Source organism: Marmota flaviventris, chromosome 1 (assembly GCF_047511675.1).
Source record: "Marmota flaviventris isolate mMarFla1 chromosome 1, mMarFla1.hap1, whole genome shotgun sequence".
Lineage (NCBI taxonomy): Eukaryota > Metazoa > Chordata > Mammalia > Rodentia > Sciuridae > Marmota > Marmota flaviventris.
In genome coordinates this window covers 81,455,850-81,478,081 of record NC_092498.1, presented here as the reverse complement: position 1 = coordinate 81,478,081, position 22,232 = coordinate 81,455,850, and the positions used below count along the sequence as shown (strand labels likewise).

Genomic DNA, 22,232 nt, shown 5'->3' with positions numbered 1-22,232 from the left:
TTTTAAACCAAATAGTTTTATTCTCTTCAGTTGACTTTAGTACCATGTGACATTTGTTGTTTAACATCTCCTTTAGCAAGAGTTGGATGCCCTGCTCTTTAATCATGATTGGGGTTCTTCTTGAGAGGAAGACAGTTACTTCTCTGTCTGAGCATGGAGGGCCAAAGGCTATGGCTAAGAATGAGTGATGTTAGGATTGTGGATGTCGGTGTAGCTGTTCTCCATTCTTTGCACTTTTCAGCAATAACACTACATGGACCTAGATGTATCCTTTCCCCATTAACAAACAAGCTCAGTGGACCGATTATAGCAAAGAAAATGACAAATATCATTCATGTTAACTAATTAAAACATGAAGCTTAAATAGCCATCTATCTCAAATTCTATTAAAGAATTATGCCAGTAGTTACTAAAGGTTATTTTTCTAATATAATCATTAAATCAGTGGAGGGAGCTATGACCTATGTAAAAAGATGGAAATCAGGACTTCACTAACCTTGAAGACAGTACACTCAAAGAATACTGAAGTCCTTATATCTAGAGGGTTGGTCATTTAAGATCTGATTTACAGGTTAAGTATGTGGAGCCCTTAATATTGGATTTGAATAAAACTGAAATAAATGTGTATGGATTGCCTGAACTGCAGGATAGTTCACTAATTCACTTTATATCAAGGCGTGCTAAAAATTAGTATAATATTCTAGCAACATGGAAATTAATAGAACCTGAAAAAAAAATCAGCAATTTGCCAGTATAAGCAAAACAGGAACTTGAAGGATTGTGCTTTTCTCGTGAAAGAGGAAAGTCCACAGAACCCCAAAATGATGTACGTCAGAACAGATTGAAATGTCAGTTTCCTGAAAGACATCCTGATACCTAGGATGCTGGGGTCATGAGATCAGAATGTGAAATGGTTATCGAAGCTGTTTTAAGGTGTCACCTTGCTTTCCTTGATAGAGATCACCCCAAGTTTGCTATATAATTAAATGCTGAGGAACTCCAGCTCTCTGGTCCTCTTTTTAGAATTTATCACTTTTTCCACTACAGACAACATGCCCATTAATTTTCCAGAGAAATCTCTCATTTGCCTACCCTCCATCTTTGTTGTCTTTGGTTTGTAAATGATAAACAATAAAGTGCACCCACCTCATTCTCCACAACAGCTTTGAAATTTGAAGATTTACTAAACATAGACTTATTGGCTATTGAAATCGTCGATAATTTCACTATACCACCCACACAACATAAATCATTACTGACACTGGCTAACAAGGGTTTAAGAGTTGGAACATGTCCTGTAATAAATTTCTAGACAGTTAAAAATCACTGTAATTTTATTCTAATGCATTATAGATTGCCCGTAATGTCGTCCTGGCCGGGGTGACCCATTTCTAATTTTGAACAGCTGTTCAGCTCAGGAGTTAGTTAATGATTAAATATAAATTGCCTGATTTATTAGTCTGAATGGTTGAGCTTCCAGGTCAATGCTATATAGACAAAATCATCAGTCTTGATGTTTTTCAGAAGTTAACTGTCTCCTGTTCTAGTCAGAAAGAATTTATCCTCAAAGGAAAAGATCTGACAACTTCAATTAATCCTTCAAAAATATATTTTTTCCTAGTTAACAACACACAAGCTTCCCCCCGCCCCCCCCCGTCATTGTCTAAATCATCACAAGAAAGCAAAGCCTTTGGAAATATGGCCATGTGGGAGAGACAAAGGGGAAAGCCTGCTTTAGCCTTGATAAAACGCAGGTATTCCATAACCACTTCAGAAACAGTCTACGTACTTCTTTTTCTCAGGTACCTCATAGATGGGCTTTCAAGGGCTTAAATCTTACCAAATTAAATGAGAGTAGTAGTGCCTATTAGGAGGAGTAAAATTTCTCAACTGACTTAAAGAATGTGTCTTCAAAGGGCTCCATAATTTAAAACAAAACAAAACAAAACACAAGAGATTTCCAAAATGCATCCATTCATTCTTTCAGCAGATAACTCTTGATGCTTGTGACACGCTGGGGACTAATCTCTGTGCCTGGGATCAAGTGACTCACAAAACATACGATGCTCTTGTTCTTGAGTGCTTATATTTTAGTGGGGGAAGAGGGTTAATAAGTGTGTGTGTATATGTACATCTGTAATTGTCACGCGATGATCCATGGTACAAAAATGTAATGCTGAGTAAGTGTAAGAGGGCAGCAGAGCAGTGTGTGTGTGTGTGTGTGTGCGTGTGTGTGTGTGCGTGTGTGTGTGTGTATAGAGACGGCAGGGTGGGTGTTCTGTTTAGGGAGGTCTGAGGAGACCACGTGATAAGTGTAACTTTTGGCAGAGACTGAAGAAGTGGGGAGTCAGTGACATGACATCTGGGAAGGGGGAAGCTGTGTGGAAGAAAAAGCCAAAGGCCATAGACAGGACAGCAACTGTGTGAGGACGGTGAGAAGACCAGAGGAGCAGCAGCAAGAGGGAAAGGAGCAGAGCGGAGGAGAGAGGCACCCAGCAGCCAGATCACATATGGCCTCCCAGGGTGTTTAAAGCCTGTGGATTGTTCTGAGTGAAGTGGTTAGTTATTGGGGAGTTCTGAGCAACATGGTGACATGAATGGACCTTTCAAGGTATTGCTCAGCTGCAATGAGAGGAATGCACATTAGGGGGTAATGGTGGAGGCCAGAGAGGTACTAGAGGGTGGGATACTGGTGGTGTGGACCAGCACTGGGTATGGAGGGAGTGAGAGGTGGTGAGATTCTGAATGGACTTCCAAGGTAGGGCCAGTAAGATATGCCAATGAATTCCCTGTGGCTTGTCATAAAGGGCAAAAAGCTAAGGGTAATTCAAAAGCTTTTGGCTAGAAAACTTGGAATAAAAGACCTGTAGTTATTGAAATGGAAAAAAATAACACATTTTACAGAATTAACTAGGTTTATATACCATGAACTACCAGTTTCAGAATGTTGGGGAGAGAAGGTTAAATTTGTGGCAAATTTAAATTAAATTTTTAAAATCCTAAATATATGAGAAAGTAGGCTATCACCAGTTCAACCATCCCAACACACATTTTTCTCTCCTCGCTTGCTAAGAGAACCATCATTCTGAATTGGGTGGTAATGAATCCAGTCTCAAGAGAAGGACTGTGATTGACTGAAGTAATCACTACCCCACCTTCCCAGGCCCTTCTGCAGTTAGGAACTGTACATCTGGTTCTGGCTAAAGAAACTTAAGTGGGAGTCTGCTAGCGAGGTCTCTATGAAAACTTCAAGGTTTTCTTCTTTTTAAATTTTAATCAAAAGAGGAAAACCCAGCTGATGCAGGCTTCCTTCCTCCTCTTGAGAAATCTGAAGGTGTAGCAGGCATCTTGGGACCATGAGGCAAAATGCATGAGGGTAAATGTCCACGTGCTAAGAGGTACAGCAGGAGAGGTTGGTATTTGACCATTAATCACCTAAATCAACAATGATATGATGGTCTACCCCTAGCATTTTTGGCAATAAACTTCTATTTGCTTAAGCCACTGTAAATCAAGTTTTCTATCATTGCTATGGAAACACATTTCTAAGAGTGCAGTTATACACTTACCAGCTAAATGTAGTTCTAATAATATAGTTATAAACTTATTTGTTAGATACTTCATGATATACTTTTTCAGTTGTATACTTTTTATATGCTAATAGTGCAGTTATATACTTTATGCTTTAAAATAATACATTTACTGAGATATGATTCTTACACCAGGCAAATCACCCTTTAAAATATGCAACTAAGTAGTTTTTAGTATATTTAGAGACTTGGGCAATCATCTCCACGATCTAATTTTAAAGTATTTTCCTCACCACAAAGAAAAATTGTTCGTCTATGAGCAGTCACTCCCTGGACTCCACCTGTTTCTCAGGCCCCTCTAACCACTAGTGTATTTTCTGTATCTATAGATTTGCCTATTTGGAGCATTTTGTACACATGAAATCATGCAATATGCAGCCTTTTGAGTCTTACTTTTTTCACTTAGTATGTTGTTTTCAAGGGCCATCAATGTTGTAGCATGTATCAATACTCATTCCTTTTTATACCTGTATAATATCTACTGTATGAATAAACCATATTTTATTTATCCACTCATCAGAGGCTAGATATTTGGATTGTTTCAACTTTTAGGTCTTGCAAATAATGCTGCAATGATCAATGGCAGTAGAGTTTTGGTGTGGGCATTTGCTTTCATTTCTTTTGGATACGAATCTTTTGGATATGTATAGCATTACTGAATCACATAGTTACCTCATATTTAATATTTTGAGGAACTACCAAGCTTTTCCAGAGGCTGAGCCATCTTACATTCCAACCAGCAATGTATGTAGAATTTTACTTTCTCTAGTTCCCCAAAAATACTTGATACTGCCGAAGATTTTTTTTTATTATCATCATCACAGAAGATATGAAAGTGGTCACCTTGTAGTTCTGCAGTAGGAAATGCAAATGAAGCTGAACATCTTTTCAAGTTCTTACAGGCCACCTGCATGTAATCTGATGAGAAATGTCTACCCAATCCTTTGACCATCTCTTTTTTGGATTATTTATCTTTCTGACAGAAAACACTTGAATAGGCATTATCTCTTTCAAGACTCATTACAACTTTGTGAGGTAGGTATTATCCACATTCCCATTTTATGGAAAAGAAAACAAAGTTGAAGAGGCTCAGAGACTTGCCCGAATTGTTTAATACCACATGATAAAGCAAGTAAAATCTTAATTTTTGTGACTTATTTATGTCAAAGACCATATGTTCATACAGGAAAAAAATTGAGAATTATTTAAAAATATTTATCTTATGGAATTACTCTTAATATTAGCATGTCAGTCACTTATAAAAAAATGTAGCAACAAAAACATAAATCAATCAGATTTGGTTTAAAAGTCATGGTCTGCTGGTAGAATTCAATGCAAATGTATATTAAAAGGATCAACAGTTCTGTATCACAATTACCTATTAGTTGTCCTGAGTTTTATAACATATTATGACAGGCTTTATTTTTGTTTTTAAAGGATTTCATAATGTCCTTAAAAAGAAAGGAGAGAAAAAAAATAAGTAGATACCTACCTACAGCTGGTGTACCTGTTTTACAAGGGATACAAAACAATTAAATTCTGACAAGAGCATATCTTCTTCCTGCTTTTGTTGAAAACTACGCTGAAGTCACACTGAATTTACTATGTTAAAAAAACATTGTAACTGATGTTTTCTTTTCTATAAAACAAAGGATTGGTCACTTCCTTCTGGCCATTTTGACCCACTGTGTGAGTGGTGACTACCTATTCCCATTTATTGTTGACTCACTCTCCTCTTAGTCATAACTGATGGTGAGTAAATAATACAACCCAAAGAAGCTGAACTGAATGTTTAGTGAAAAGTTTAGAAGAACAAGTTATCTTGCCTCAAGTTCCTTGACAAGTCTGTTGGCTAGTTCAATGGTTTTGTTGGTTTGGTTCACCTCTTCTTGACATCGGACTTTCTCTGCTATTGCTTTTTCAAATGAAGCCGTGAGTTTGCTCAGATTTTGATCCAGATCCTGAATAAGAATCAAAGTTAACTTGAGTCATTTTTAGTTAAAACAGAAATAGTACAGTCATTATCTGTTATCTTGAAGAAAAACAAACTGCTTTTTCTCCTTTGCTCTTTGACCATACATATTTTAGGGGAGGAAAAGGAGGAGGAGGATACAGTCATGACAGTATGTCAGAGCCTCCGCAGACTATCAGATCACCATGTGATCATCTTATCTTCCTTCTCCATTCAGCAGAGTACAGAGAGAGACTGAAGCAAGTGATGTGCTCTTAAGACTCATGCATTATGGGTACACCATCACCCTCTGCTGTCCTGTGTAAGCCTCCTTCTCCAGTACCAGCTTTATTTATGTCCAGGGTGATCTGCGTTTCTTAACCTATTGACTCTTCTCATTTGATTCATAATGTAGGTAGTGAAAAGGGATGTGACTTATTGAGCCCCTTCAGACCTGACCTGATTCATCCTATCAGATTTTCTACTCTGGAAACATGGGATTGCAACTCAGAGGTAATCCATTGTCTTATAAAAACCTGGGAGGGGGTGGGGGCTGGGGCTGTAGCTCAGCGGTAGAGTGCTTGCCTTGTAGGCATGAGGCACTGGGTTCAATCCTTAGCACCCCTTAAAAATAAATTAATGAAATAAGTATATTGTGTCCATCTACAACTAAAAAATAAAAATTTAAAAAAATGGAAAGATATGTGTATTTTGAGGGGCAACATTTAGGGGAAGACCACTTTCCACCAGGGGCACAGGAGAGCAGATGAAACCATTCTGGAGAATGAGGAAAGATGAAAGGCTTGTGTGTAGAGGACCCAGTTATTTTAAAAGAATGAACTCAGACATTAGAATATATTAATTTTTATTAAAAATAGCACTATTAAGCTTGGGATAGTGTGTGGTTAAGAGTATTCACATTGGGTTTAAAATGGCTCGAGTCTAGTTCCTCTTTGCCTCTATGAGCCACAGAACTTTGAACCCACCATTCACATTCTGTGAGTTTCACATTTCCTTATTTGTTAAATGGAACTACTATTTATACATACCTCATACAGCTTTTGTGGGATTAAGTACATTAATGCACATGAAACAGGGCACAGAGCATTCAGTAAGCATGTGGTGAAAGTCAGGTTGGTGTACTGAAGTAACACTGAAGTTTTCTTTAAAAGGAACACAAATTCTGCTGGGCGCAGTGGCACAGGCCTATAACCCCAGTGGCTCAAGAGGCTGAGGCAGGAGGATGGCGAGTTCAAAGCCAGCCTCAGCAAAAGCAAGGCTCTAAGCCATTCAGTGATATCCTGTCTCTAAATACAATACAAAATAGGGCTGGGGATGTGGCTGAGTGGTCTAGTGCTCCTGAGTTCAATCTCTGGTACTACTCCTCCAACCCCCAAAAAGGAACACAAATTTTCATTTGGTTGGTCTCTTCACTTAGCTGGAACATAATCCACTAATGACAAATATTTGGGTAAAATTTGGCCCTTGGTATGTAACTCTGAGGAAAGTTTACCAGAAATAATTTGCTATGATAAACAGCAAGCAGAAACATGAAAGTCTATTACTTTCTTTGAGGGAAAGTTCAGTTGTTAGCTTGAGTTTATACTCACTAGCTCTGCTTCAGAGATTTGAAGGGAATCCAGGTGGTACAGATCAATCAATTTAATATAAAAATAAGTGTACAAAATGTACATGCTTTGCACACAACAGCTCAAAGCAAATAGGTAATCATCAGATGATGTTACTCTAAGATAAAATTAGGCTTTCAGAACCTTTTTGCAGAGGGTCTTAATTTCACTTTTATCCCTCCCCCTCCAATTTTTCTCTGAAAAAAAAAAATCCCTATTCTTGTTATTTGTCTTTTCTTACCACCCATTATCTCTTTAACCAATTTCAATCTGACCTTTATTCCAATCATTTTTTTTTTGTTCTCCTCTACCATTTTACTGCAACAAATCTGGTAAGAACCACCAGTGAAACTATTATTATTTCATCCATATGCTAATCATTGTGGGGAAAAAATGAAAAAAAAATTTAAAACCCACAGATGAGCATCCCAAATATGGAAATCCGAAGGGGAAACTGTCCACCTGACCTCAAGGGATAGCTCACAGTCAAAAAGTAGGCACATTTAAAAAAATGTATAAAATTACTTTTAGCCTATATGTATAAATAAGGTGTATGTAAAATATAAATGAATTTCATGTTTAAACTTGGCCCCATCCTAAAATATTCCATTATGTATATATGAATATCCTAAAATTAAAAAAATTGGAAATCCAAAACACTTTCAGTCTCAGGTATTTTAGATTAGAGATGCTCATCCTGTATCCTTTAATAACTACTTTAATAAGCAACAATTAATGCTCTTTTAGCACATGCCAGACACTATTCTAAGTACTTGCCCTGTGTTCTCTCACTTGACTTGTCCTATAAGTCCATGAGGGATTTCCCCATTTTACAGATGAGGAAACCAGAGCCAACAAAGTGAAGTTAGTCACTTAACATCCCACAGCTGGGAGGTACTGAAATACTAAGTTGGAACTTAGCCTCTGTGTGGCTTCAGAGACTGTGCACAGGTACCCTGTGGTACCTGTTCCTGGAGGTGACTCTCTTCCTCCTAGAATTTCCACTCCCCTTGTTCCTGCAATCTCATTCTCTCTTGGCTCTCTCTCACCTAACAATTTCCCATCTCTTTCAGGGATCATCCTCCTGTGCTCTCTTAGGAACTGGATCTAATCCTTTCCTTCACCATCTCTCATTTCACTCTGCTCCCCTCATTCACTTTCATCCTGCTTCCTGTCTCTTCCCCTTGTCCTGGAATGATCTTTCCAAAAGCCAAAATGGCCCATTTATCCCTCCTGTTCCCCAGCTACAGACCCTCATTGACTCTCCACAAGTGACAGTATTGGTTGTTGATTTTGACCTGCAGATTCATGATGAGGATAATCTATTCTAGGGCCCTAAGCTTTGTCCATAACCTGGTTAAAAGAAAATATCATTAGTATTCATGACTGTCTGTAATTGGTTTTGGGTAGGGGCATTAAAAGGCATTATAAAGCTAGGTATCTCCTCACCAATACAATGCCTATTTACCTCATCCCTTGCGCAAGTTCTGGGGTAATTTTACCCCTTGCTCCCATTTCACCAAAATGACCCCCACTCACCAACTCCCATACTCTACTCTTTAGCCACACTAAGCTGCTCATTGTCCACAGAACACATGTCTCTCTTCCATAGTACCTTCATGGATGCTCTACCCCCATCTTCCAGTCCAAATTTATCCATCTTTCAAGATTCAATTTGGGGGAAAAAAACTGCTTCACCAAATTCTTCCTGAGCATCCCCCACCCTCATCTCTATATGTAGAATTGACCACTCTATTCTTTATACTTCAATGGTAGACAATGCAATCTCTCTTGACTGCATCAAGTAAATGAAATAGCACTTATTAAATTCACTATAAGATTTTACAGAGTGAGGACTAAGCCTTATTTAGCTCTCTGGACTGCCCAGTCCACTGTTTTAAAATGTGTATTTCTTGAACTGAATATTGAGTCTCTCAAGCAGAACAAATTAATGTTTTAGTTAAAATATAAGGTGTGACCCAGGCACAGTGGTGTACATCTGTAATCCCAGTGATTTGGAAGGTTGAGGAAGAGGATTTCAAGTCCAAGGACAGCCTCAACAACCTAATGAGATCCTTAGCAACTTAGTGAGACTCTGTCTCAAAAATAAAAAGGTCTGGGAGGGTAGTTCAGTGGTAAAGCACCCTTTGGTTCAATCCCCAGTACCAAAGGCAGGGAAAAAAGTAAAATAAGGTGTGGTATCTGTTTGTTCATTTAACTAATAATTTTTTTGGTATCTCCCATGTGTCAGATACCAGGCATAAAACACTAAAGACCTTAAGAAACTCAGGGTTAGTGTGGAAATGATAGTCTGTATGTTCGGGTAAGCCATGCTCTAATGCACTAGTTATATGTCGTAACAGAGAAACTGGTGGTCATTAGGGGAACTTCATGGAGAAATAAAGTCCAAGCCAGACCTAGGAGAATCAGGGAAAACGGGCAGGTAAGAGAACACAAGATCCCAAATAGTCTTCAATATTAGTATAGAGCAAAGATCAGCAAAGTATGGCCCCTAGACTAGATCTAGCCTGCTAGCAGTCTTTGAATGGCCTATGAGCAAGGAGTAGATTTTATTCTTTAATATGTTAAAAGCAAAAAACAAACAAGCAAACAAAAAAACCTATTAGCCTGTCTCCAAACAGTTTTGTGGAAAGTTGAGAACATTACTCCCACAGGAGTCAGGAGGCAAGGAAAAGTAACAGGTGGGTGGAAACATGAAGTCCACTCTGCTGGCTGTCAGAGTAATAAAATCCTTTCCTCTCTGACTCACAAGTCCCACGTTGTCTATTAGTATATGTGAAATTGTGGTATCTAACCTTGTTAGCTTGCCAGGAGGGTAAAATTCTGTTCCTTTCCCAGTTCTTGACAGACTCTAGCTTCAAGTTTCTAGAAATAAATGGATCAAAGATGGAAGAACTCAATTCAAGAACTCTAGCTATCCAGATCCCCTAAATTAGTGATTATCAAACAACACGCAACAGAACTACCTGGAAGGCATGTTAAAATCTGGATTCCAGGGTTGCACTGCCAAAGTTTCTGACTCAGTAGATCAAGGCTGGGTCTGGAATCTACTTTTAAGCAGTTCCTGTGAAACACTGATGCTACTGCTGGTCCAGGGAATAACTTTGAGAAATACTACCCTAAAGAGATTGGTTTTAGATTTTCTTTATTGCCATTCTTAGGCTCCATTTAAGACACATGATAGCCTTTTTTTTTATGGTATAGGGGATTAGGACCCAGGGCCTTGTGCATACAAGTCAAGCACTCTACCTACTGAGCTATATCCCTAGCCCAATGTCCTTTCTTCTACAAAGCTTAGCAAAAAAATTTTTTTTTCCACTCAACCTTCAATATGAGGCTGTCCTTGAATCTAAAACTAGAAACTCAAAAGAACAATTGCACAGAGATTAACACCCTGGTATTATCATTTTTTCATGACAGTACTGCTGTTCCTATCAGACATACCCCCACTGTCCTAGGTAAGAAGGCAGCAGGAGATACAGGTTAGGAAGCAGGAAAGCTGAGGAGGAGAAATGAAACGCTGGAGAAAATGAAAGCTAGCAAAAACTATAATTTCACTTGGGCTGAGATCTCTAGTTCATACTGTGTGCCAACAGAAAAACTGTGCAAAGTTACCTTGTCCTTAGCCTGACCAGCCACGTAGCCTTGAGAGGGTCTTGGACCCTTGAGGGAATTGCAGCCAGAATTCTGCTGCATTTGTAACTCCTCTCTTGATCTCCACTTTGGGCAGGGGAACTTTTTCTTCAAAAAGTCAATTCAACTATTATTTTGTATTTCTTTTCTCTGATAACTTAATTATGAGGCTGATAAATGACCCTCTGCTTATTCTGCGGGTTTCTGAAAACACATGGTGTGAATAGTTCTTTCCAGTTAGTTGTAGCTATGTCCAAAGAATGACTAGTTGTGCAAACACAGAAAGTCTTAACTTTGGATTTAACTCATGGTTGTCTTCAGCATCCTCAGCACTTTTCCTATGAACATCAGATTGTTTCTAATTTTTACCAAAGTCACTAACAGTAGATGCAACATTTTTCTAGAGAAAATCCAGTTTTGACCAATGAATGAGGATGACTTTTGTAAAGTTAACATGCGTATCCTGGACATGTCCAAATCAGATGCTGTTGCTGTCAATCTGCTTTTCTTCAACCAGTCATCAGGTATCACTGAAAAGCATGCTTGGTGCTCTGCTAGGAAGAGGTACCTAGTAAACAGGAAGAGAGTGTGTGTGTGTGGGGGTGGGTAGGGGGTCAAGTTGCCTGTGCAGAGAGTGTGGATCAGGAAGGTCTCTTGGAAGCAGACTCAAAAAATAAGGGGGAGTCGATGGTTGCAAGAGGTGTTAAAATTGTATGTATCATAGGAGAAAGATTCTGAGATTTAAATAATCGTAATGTAAATATAATTACCCAACAGTAAAATGAGAGCACAAATCAATCTCTTTCTGGTATATTCAAGGAGTCAGTGTCTTGCGCTCTGATCTGGAAAGTTGATCTCCTCCTTGGCTTTTAATAGCTTTGCTCTGAAACATTGGAGGCTAGGGCTATTAGGAGTCCCCTCCCTTTCTGCCCAATTGACTAGTGAGTTCACACATAAGTAGGTCTAGTTCCAGCCTTGTTCTGAAAGAGGCCTGATGTAGCTATGTGGCTACTGCACGCACCAGATTCTAGACTTCAGTGGCTGCTGCATTCATATTCTCAGGTATCTACGGCAGGACAAAGTCCAAATAAGGAACATCCTCCCTGCCATCTACCCTCAGCCCCCTCTGCTCCTTTGTCCTCACATTCCTACAGGACAATCTTTCTACACATATGATCTTTATGCCAACAATTTCCAAATATAAGTTCCTGAGTCAGGCTTCTCTGTCAAACTCCAGTCCTGACAGTGGAACATCTACATAAGAGGTTTCAACAGGAAGGGCAGGAACTAATATTTACAAAACATCCACTGTGTGCTATACACTGCAGAGTATCTAGATACCTTAGGTCATGGTGGAAAAAAAAAACCCTCTAGCTTATTTGACCTAAAGGGAATTTACTGGAAGAACATGGGAAAGCTCTCTGGGGGGAAGGAAAGGCAAAGAACCTTCAAGAAGCTTGGGGACTTGGAGACAGGAACTGCTCGAGTCTTATCTGAACACAGTCTGTAAAAGGTACAAATACTGTTCTCAGTCTTTTACTCCTTCTGCCCATCATTCAAATTTGAGAGATGGGGGGAATTTAATTGACAAAGCTTGATAGGTAGAACAGAGAAGGGCAATCCTGCTAAAAACACCCACTTGAGCATATCTAGTGATAAGAGAAAATTCTCCAAAGATATATCTGGCTGGTTTCCCTTAAAGGCGACAGACTGGATGCCAGGTAGCCAAAAACTTCTTTAACTCCAAAGAAGTTTTGAATTTGGGAGCATTTTGGATTTTGAATAAGGAATGCTTAATCTGTACCTATTTCAGAGATGAGAAAATGGAAGTTCAGAGAGGTTAAACAACTTGCGTGGGGTGAAACAATAAATCATGGAGCCAAGATATAGACCAGTAGAAATCATGGAGCCAGGATATGGACTTTTTTTTATATTTTGGGGGGCTAACTCAGGGACACTGGACCACTGAGCCACATCCCCAGCCCTATTTTGCATTTTATTTAGAGACAGAGACTCACTGAGTTGCTTGGTGCCTCTCTCTTTGATGAGGCTGGCTTTGAACTCTCCATCCTCCTGTCTCAGTCTCCTGAGCCCCTGGGATTACAGGCGTGTGCCACCGCACCTAGAGGAGCTGGGCTTTCAAGCCCCACATGCTACCTGCCTTCCTCCTCCTACCAGACTGTGAAAATTAGTTAAGTGCAGACACCATGACTGCTTCCACTTTTCCAGTCAGTGCCCAGCACTTCACCTATCAGAAACATCTATTGAATGGGTACCTAAGGGAAAACATTCATGAAGCTCCAATTCCTTTCTGTTGGGCAGAGCTTACGCATAACCATGTCTGAAGAAGGGTTCCTAAGGAGGCAGTGGGAACTTCTTTAGATTCATGTTTTGCACTTACCACAAGCTTTTTCCTGATGGCCTCAAGTTTTTCAGTAGCTGCCGCCAGTTCTAAGTTTGCTTGGGCTAATGCTTGGCGTTTTGGTTCGACATCACAATAGACCTGAAAATCCACGTGGGGTTTAACTCAGAAGGCAATACAGATGCGAATGGGAAGAATAATCACTTGACCTTACATAGGCTGAGCACTCCGCAAATAAAATCTCTAGTTTACCAAGTAATTTGCTGTTTCTTTACCATGGCATCAGCTAAGGAAAAGTAGACAAAGCCTCCCACTCTCTCTCTGGATCTCCATTGGTTACTTGTTTATTCTGGACCTTAGAGTTACAAGTACTTGCATAGAATGCTCTAGAGGTCAAACTCCATGAATATTCTAAGATTTTTTTTTTATCAAATATGGAGATAATCCTCCTATAACTAGAAAGTGCAGGTGCATGAAACACAGCTAAATTTGTGATTAAATCTAGACTCTGAGGCAGAAAGTAAGCATGGAGAAATTCTCTGAACACCGGAAGTGGGAGATGTTCTTGCACATAATGAACCACACATTCACTTTCACTTTCTTTTTGAAGCACCTGTTTTAAGTATGTGTTATTTCAAGGAACCATTTAAGAATTTGAGTGGACCAAGGAAGTCAACTTGTCTTTATTTATAGCAACACAACGTAGCTATAGTTCAGATCTGTGCTCATCTTTTCACCAATGGAACACAGTGCTTAGGCATTTTATTATGGAGAGACGCTATACACCTACTGTAAACTCTTGGGCTAAAAGATTTCCATGAGAGAAAGATCAACAAAGTCCTGCTCCTGGGGTTCCACAGTGTGAAGGATATAACCTTATTTTATGGAAACCACTTGAGGAATGACATTAACTACAATTGACTTTTTCTTTATAATTCCATATCTGAATACAACATACGTCTCAGAATCTTGAGACAGTTCCTCATAGTCATGGGTTATAGTTTCCTTTTCAGTACTCTGCAAAGAGTTAAGAACATAGCTGGCTGATAAGTATTTGATCAATGAATGAAAGAAATGATAATCTATCTATGTTGCAAATTTCAGATTAGACTATCTACAGGTAAAACACTGTTTGTCATTAAAATACTAAAAGAAACAAATAGTTATTTCCTCATCTCAGTATGCCTGCAATAAAGATTGCGTGTATTTTTGCCTTGAGAGCAGGGATTTAATTCAACATGAATTCAGAGTTGCAGTTATTTCATGTCAACATGAATCAAATATTTTAATGTAAATAAACATGATTTATACATGCAACAAATTTTTCTCTAATTGAAATCAAATTAATTGCTGCTCTTTGATCTAGAGTGGCTAATTATTTTACTCTTAAAAAAAGACAGTTTTGAACATTTAAAATATCCTCCTATATAGAATTCTGTTAACTTGAACACATTCATATCTTCTTCTTAAAAGTGCATATCCTTCTTTAGAAAACTAAATATCAAATTACATTTTCTGCTGATGTGGAAATTGATTCTTATGGCCCTACGTGGATAATGCCTGTAAACCATCAGATTAGGAATGATACCTCATAGAATTTAATGATGTTGATAACCCAGGCACAGAGACCAGCTGCTGCAAAAGATTTGGTCTGAATCAGGTTTGGATTGAACTCTGGGTCTTTCAAATACTGTTCATTCACCACTTTGAGGCAGTTCTCTGGAATGTGTTCTTTGTCATAGTTAATTAACGCTTGCAAAAAATCATCAACCTGTAAAGCAAAAAGACTTATTGCAATGAACCCATTTTGGATGCAGAGAAAATTCCAAGATCAAAAGTTAAAACCAGCTTTTAGGACTTACATTACAAAGGCAAAATTGGCAAGCAGCATTTATCCTACTGTTTGACTTTTTCAGTCTTTATACTATGAAGTTAGAATTAGCAATGGACACTTTTAAAACCTCTTCTATCCCAGGGTAAAATATTCAGGCCCAGCACAGGAGGTATTCACATTTTGAAGAAAAGAAAGGGAGAAAAGAAAAAGCAAAACACATACCAAAAAGCCCCTTTGCTTCACCTTCTTGTACATTAGTAACATTTTTCAAGCCTAAGAAACCCATGTAATTTTCTCCCTCCTACACTTAACGGCTTTCATAATTTTGCAAATAATTAGCAACCTTCCACCTGCAGCTGGCACTGCCTTAGGTATGCCACAACCCCGAGCTAACCTCCAATATGGCTAACAAAAGCTGCAGGCCTAGAGAACACACAGCCAGAAAGATGGCTTCTTTAGACTTGAACATCTTTTGCTATCATGCACTACCCCAGAGCACGGACAGCAATACAGAAACTGTCAGCACTTTCATTTTCCCAGGCGGGCCCATACCTTTCCCATGAAAATTTTAGCTGCTTTCCAACTTCGGTCTTTCGGCACTCTACCCCGGGGAGCCAGGAGGACCATCACAGCTGCAGTGACATTGGTAACTGCATTTGGTGGGTTGGGAAAGGTTTTCAGCTCAGTGAGGTTGATCTGAAGAAAACGTTGATGCACACACAGGATTAGGGAAGGCTGGAGAGGCAAGTTTCCAAGCTGGACTTCAGTGCCACCCCATCATTGTACCAGTCATGGTTTATCAGTTCATTGCCCCCCCAGGGACTCTACCTTAAGATCCTTGGGAGCTCAGTTCCTGCTGGGCACTTCTCTGATTTCTACCTTTTTTTTTGCTCCCAAGAAAAGGAATCCATTGGTTTATAGCTGTCCTGCAAAGCCCTGCTCATAGAGGCCGGAAAATTATGTAAGCACAGAGGCTACAAAGTATTTATGGATTCAGTTCCATCAATGTAATATTTGTATTTTAACCAAGCCCTCCCATAAATATGATTCCTTAAGTTCAGTGTCTCTTAGTTTCATTTTTCTGCTTTATGTGCACAAGCAAGAAACATCTTCCATTATAGTTCAATGACTCTTAACTGGGAGGGTTCCAAATAGTCTGAAGCTTCTTCCCTACTGCCTGGTCCCCTCAGAGCACAGCACTGATTTACTCAACAGATGGAATCAGTGGTTAAATTACAAGAACCAGGGCAAATGCTTTGGGGCAGGAGTTAGTATCTATAAGAAGCACATATAGGTTCATAATACACGATTTAAAAAACAACTGGTTATTTCCTATGATTATTTTATAAGCTGCAAAATAAATTCTTGCTTACAAAACCATATTGAATGGTGAAACTGACTCTGCTCCCTTATGAGAAATTGACTATTTATTTGGTAAATGATTACGAAGAATCATTGGGCATGAAAGTAAGAACACGAGCAAATTCTTGAAACATGTTAATAATAATTGAGAATTGGCTAACCAAGATTGTTTCATCATAGATATTTAGATTAGACAAAGGGGAATGATGGGAAGGGAGAGGAGATAGGAAAAGGAAAGATAGTGAAGTAAATCTGAAATAATAAATAATAATAATAATAATAATAATAAATAAATAAATAAATGATACAGGAACACACCATAGTAAATCCCACCATCATGTACATCCATAAGAATAGAATCCCAATTAGAATTATATTCCATGCTTATATAATTACATCAAAAGGAATGCTGTCAAGTATAACTAAAAAGGACCCATAAAATTTTTAAAAAATTAAAAATATACTCAACTTTGTATTTTAAGTGACATTAACTTATTTTGTCTGAATAAAGATCAGAGGAAAATCTGCAAATCTGGGGAAGCAACTCTATAGAAGATAAATATTAAGAGATAACCAGATACTCTTCTATTGTTTTCTAATTTTTTTTTTCCTATGACTAGGATAGTCTTACCAGAAAAAAAAATTTGTGATATATCCTATTTCACAATCTGCTTTATTAACTTATTAGGAACATTTCTCACGTTGATAGCTAGTCTTTAACAATATTTTGATGGCAGTATTCAAATGTGTAATAATATTCTACCATGATATATTTATATTCTTTAAAAATTTTTCAGTTTTACAGTAATACTGTAAAACTCTTATAAAACTGTTCATAGCCAAAATTATTTCTTTAAAATAAAATATTCAGAGAAGAATTTGAGTGTTTCTCTGATCCCTTACTTTTTAAAGTTACATCTTAAACTTAGACCTGGCAGAACCCCAGGGCAACATTAGTTATTGGCTCTTAAAATAATATTGCCCACCATTTCATTTTTTCTTACAATACCCTGGTGGCAAACAAAGAATATTTCTCAAATTCAAATGTTCAGTGAGCTCTTGCTACTATCTAATATGAAACTGGGAGTCATGGGGGGACCAGCCTTGATATCTTTGCTCCTATTACTCTTACCATGAGGGTCTCTTACCAGTTTTGTTGTTTTGCTTTACAGTTGAGGCACTTTTTGTATTCCAGAAGAAATAAAGAATCCCTCACATAGTTCTTAAAGTAACATATAACTTGAAAACTGGATTTGGGTGCAATCCAGCTAGATTTCATAAAATTATATACCACATAGTGTTGGATGTGGTCACAGGATAAGGGGTAGGGGAACAGACACCTGGATGGGAAAAGAAGTTGAACTAGAAAGATGATCTCAAAGGTTGTTTTGATTTTAATATTTTTATGTATTTTTTTCTTTCAAAAAACTGCACGACTGCATGGGTATATTCTTTGCTCAGTTATTAAAACTCTAATAACCTTTGAATATTATTTTGAGGAAACCCACAAGCCAAGAAATCATACCCTGTTGAGCGTATTGAGTGCAGCTGTGGCAGCCACCAGGGCTGGCTCAGCCTTTAGCAAGTCGGCCTCACATTCCCTCTGCTTCTGGGACACTTCCGTCTGAATGGCTGCCACCTAATCAGAGAGGAAAGGCACATAAACCCACATACACAAATTATTATGTCAGAGATCTCTATTGAAAAGTGCAGATTGACTCACATGCACCTGTTAAATAATTCATTTGTCTAAACTTTGAATAGGTGAGGAATTTGTCATAAAAACTAATTTCCCTTCAGGCACAGTATGTATATAAAGCTTTGTAAATGTACAAAACACACATGACAAATCCCAAACCAAATGGATTCAAATATTAAAGTCCTCCAAGAAGAGCTTTGACTCATTTAATTATAAGGTACTGCTAATAATAAAAACAAGATTAAGCAGGCATTCTTCTGTTCAATTTTCTTTTTCCCTGAGTCCCTGACAAGTGAAAATCCCAGCTGGATCAGCAATCTAGGGTACAAATATTCTTGCTTGAATTTTTATCTAATTTTTGCTAACATTGGTTTCTCTTTAAGAACAGATGTGAAGTTCTTTTCATTCAATTGGGCAGAAGATAATCTTGTCTGTGGTCATGTATTGCATGCTTAATTACAAGGAGATTTTTTGTTGTTGTTCAATTACTGGTTTCTCCAAGGACCTGATCAAAAACCATAGAGACAAGAGCCCAGATCCATTTTGGATAATGGAACAATGACACTACTACATAGTCTCCAGGGGCAGGTTGAGTGGTACCCCTTCACAGGTCAAAAGGACACTGCTTGTATGGACACAGGGAACCATGCTGGTAAACTTCAGCCAAACCAATAATACAAAGCTGGGGGACTTTTACCTCTTCTTAGGATAACTATGGAATTTGAATGGCCAAGAAGAATGCATTGTTAGTCCTCAGCAAAAATCTGAGACTCAAAGCTGTAGCTCTAGGCACCGGCACTCAGGGGATGGGTCCTGTGGTGATGGCGATTGTGGAACACAAGTGTGAACAAAAAGTGAATTTCTTCAGATAGGTTTGGAATGAACAGGTTTAACCATACCATAAAATTAAACACTGCTCACAACAAATTATGTTGTCTACTACAGCTTTATTAGTGGTAATTACCCTTCTCCTGATTAACCATTATTTTGCTGTATACTGCACCTTTTATGAACATAATTGGTTCGGGGTAGATATGTGATCTCCTGCTAATGCATGCACAGCTACTGTTAATGTAAATAAGAAAACTCTGCATGCTTACTGAGAACCACTCCAAAATCACAACCCTCAAACACTGCCAGGAATGGACCATGAAAATTCTAAAAAAAAATTCAGTGTGCTGGAGAATACAGTTTCAGATGAAAGAAAGCATGGCATCATTTTAAAATCACTTAAAATTGGATTTAAAATCCTAGACTTTGTGTGTGTGTGTGTGTGTGTGTGTGTGTGGTGGGGATTAAACCCAGGACTGTAGGCATGCTTGGAAAGCACCCTATTTATGAGACACACCTCTGGTCCTCAGGATTATAGCCTTTTAGTACTAGGAGAAACCTTACAGAGAAGTTCTTTTAAGTGCTATTTCTAAGAGACGGGGGTGCAACCACTCTTATCCTCTGGAGCCCTTGACCGTTAATGGAGTATTATTCCTTTGAGTTACATTTATAAACAAGATAATCGTGAACACTAAATAAAACCCCACAAACACAAAGGAAGAAAACACTCTACATTGGTCAACTTATTTCTATTACCTCTTACCCTAAGGTGCAACTATACCAGAATGCTGAAAATTTGCTATATCTCATTGACTTGGTCAACTACAGCATGCAATTTCCTCTACCTGATGGTTCCTGGATAGGGTTGATGAGGCTCAACCTGGAGAAGAGGGAAGAGCTTTCTGGATTGCCTAGGAGGTGTGCTTTCCCTCTACCATGGTCATTAAAGCAGAGTTGAAGACGGTTTCATCCTTGGGTACACCAAAAATCTTTTGCTATTTAGTAATCAACAGCTCCTTGAAGATGCTCACAGAATTTTGTGGTTCTCACACAGAGAATAAAGTTCCCCAAATTGCTTAGTTATAAGCTGTACTGTGTCTGCCCAGTACCTCAAAATGTGATTCTACTTGGTAATAGGGGCTTCACGGATGTGATAAAGCTACAATGAGGCCATTCAGGTGAGCCCTAATCTAATTGTTGTTCTTAGTGGAAGTTTGGAAACATAAATGAGACATCAGGGGTGAGTGTTCATACAGAAAAGGCCAGGTGAGGACAGAGTAAGATGGCAGCCATTTATAAGCCAAAGAGACAGTCCTCAGCAGCAAGCAAGCCTGATAAAACCTTGATTTTAACATCAGCCGCCACAGCTGTGGAGAAACAATTTCTGTGATTGAAGCCTCCCAGTTTGTGACAGTTTGTTCTGGCAGCACTAGCAAACTAACACACTGCTCTTACCTGCTTTCAGACTATATGAAACTCTTGATGGCCCTCCAAAACCTGGACCCACCCACATTTAGGAAAAAAAACCCACATACAAACTAAAAGCCATTCAAAAATCAAAAAGGAGATCCAGCTTTTGAAGAGAATATATTATATCATTTAAATTTGGAAGGTATTGCTACTCATGAGGACCATATTTTGAAAGCTATCACAGAACCATTAGAATTTCAGAATTTGGGCTGATAAGTCAATGGTGGAAAGAGAACAGATTTTCATAAGCTTACTGGTACTTGTGCTGCTTGAAGTCATTGCTGGTCACAAGAATGGTTCTTGTTTCATAAAATTTGAAACAATAATTTGAACCTGCTTCTCTATATGGGTTGTCAGCCTCTAAACCTCAACATATGTTTAGTCATATTAAATGTGACAATGTACTTTGTGAACTGAGCAGTTCACAATGATGGCTCATGGAGTAAGCCTGAGGAGCCCAATTTCACAGAATCAGAGAGTCCACCTTTGCCCCTTTGAGCAACTGCATAGTATCTAGCACACTGCTAAACACGACATGTGTGAGCCCAGAGCATGCACTCAGGTGTTAGTTAATTGCTTGCCTCTATGTAGTTTAATTACAAATAGACCTTTCCCTGATCACCTAATTTAAAGTAGTTCCTTCTACTATTACTTCTATTAGATTTATGTCAGAGCATTTATCTAACTCATAATATATTGTTTCTAGAAGTGTTATTTTGTCTCCTGTTAGTCTTTTCCATTGAAATGTAAGCTACATGAGTGCACCTAGCTTGTCAAGTATCTCCAAGAGCCTAGAAGAGGGCCTGGCCCCAAAAAACAAAACAAAAAAACAAAAACAAAAACTCAGTTAATGTTTGTTTATAATTAAGCTCCATGGGTAAAATGAAAGTGTGTATAAGTTTTGGTATGGATTAGATATACATTATAGTACATGTCTTTTTCATGTTTGATGAACCTCAGAAAACAATATATCAAAGGAGTTCTAATTGCTAACACCTTTTTACTTTATGAGGATTTTACCTTAGGAATTCACTTGTGAAAATACTCCTAGAATACCTGTCATTTTTTTAAGACCTCCAAAAGGTATCAGTGGCAATAGGTTATAATAATGACTAGAACCTCATACATTTTTATAATGCCTAAAAAATATCTCCTGGGTGGAATTAGCTTATGATAATCACACCTGGATGATATCTAATTGCTTAATATGATACTTTTAAGGACATTCTCCACTTACCTGAAACACAATGGCAACATTTATTATCAAATTAGAAATTGTATACCTATGGGTCATTCTAAATGTGCCTTATTGTCAATTATAAATATGCTGTATCTTTTTAAAATTGTTTGTTTAGAGTTCTGATTTTCAATGTATTTTTTAGCCTTTAGTTGTGTAAGATAAAGGAAAACATGCATGATATGTTAGAGGAAAAAAAAAACACAACTTGATTATACACTAATGACTGGCAACACCACCAGAAAAACTCAAATATGTTCTCGTATCCTAAAATGCAAGGATAATGACATAAAGCCTATCAATGAGAGTGTATGCAATTTACAATTTTTTTTTTAAATTTTTACTAACTAGGTCCTGGTTATGTTCTTTTGTCTAAAATAAGAAATGTCTACTCCACAATTTCTAGAAAGAATATTTATTGATTATCTGTTTACTATGCTATTTCTTTTGTGAAATAAGATACATAAGAATTTTTGTTTTCCATTTGCAGCTCAAGAAGACAAAAATGAAGTTGTATTTATTTCAGAATCACTTGAAACCCGAGTACAAAGAAAGCAGACTATATAATCTTAAAAATAATTGTTTCCAACAATAAAATACAATACAGAATGCCA

General features: G+C 38.0%; 1 protein-coding gene across 1 annotated transcript in view; it reads right to left on the bottom strand.

Moving 5' to 3' along the window:
* Positions 1–22,232, bottom strand: part of Dnah11 (dynein axonemal heavy chain 11) — a 318,014-nt gene that overhangs the window by 86,243 nt on the left and 209,539 nt on the right. Inside the window, exons 58-62 of the mRNA XM_027932705.3 lie at positions 17,907–18,020; positions 15,572–15,715; positions 14,774–14,956; positions 13,225–13,326; positions 5,417–5,551 (exon numbers count right to left, since the gene is read on the bottom strand). Of these exons, the coding sequence (XP_027788506.2) occupies positions 5,417–5,551; positions 13,225–13,326; positions 14,774–14,956; positions 15,572–15,715; positions 17,907–18,020 (678 nt within the window). The remainder of the gene's footprint in view (positions 1–5,416; positions 5,552–13,224; positions 13,327–14,773; positions 14,957–15,571; positions 15,716–17,906; positions 18,021–22,232) is intronic.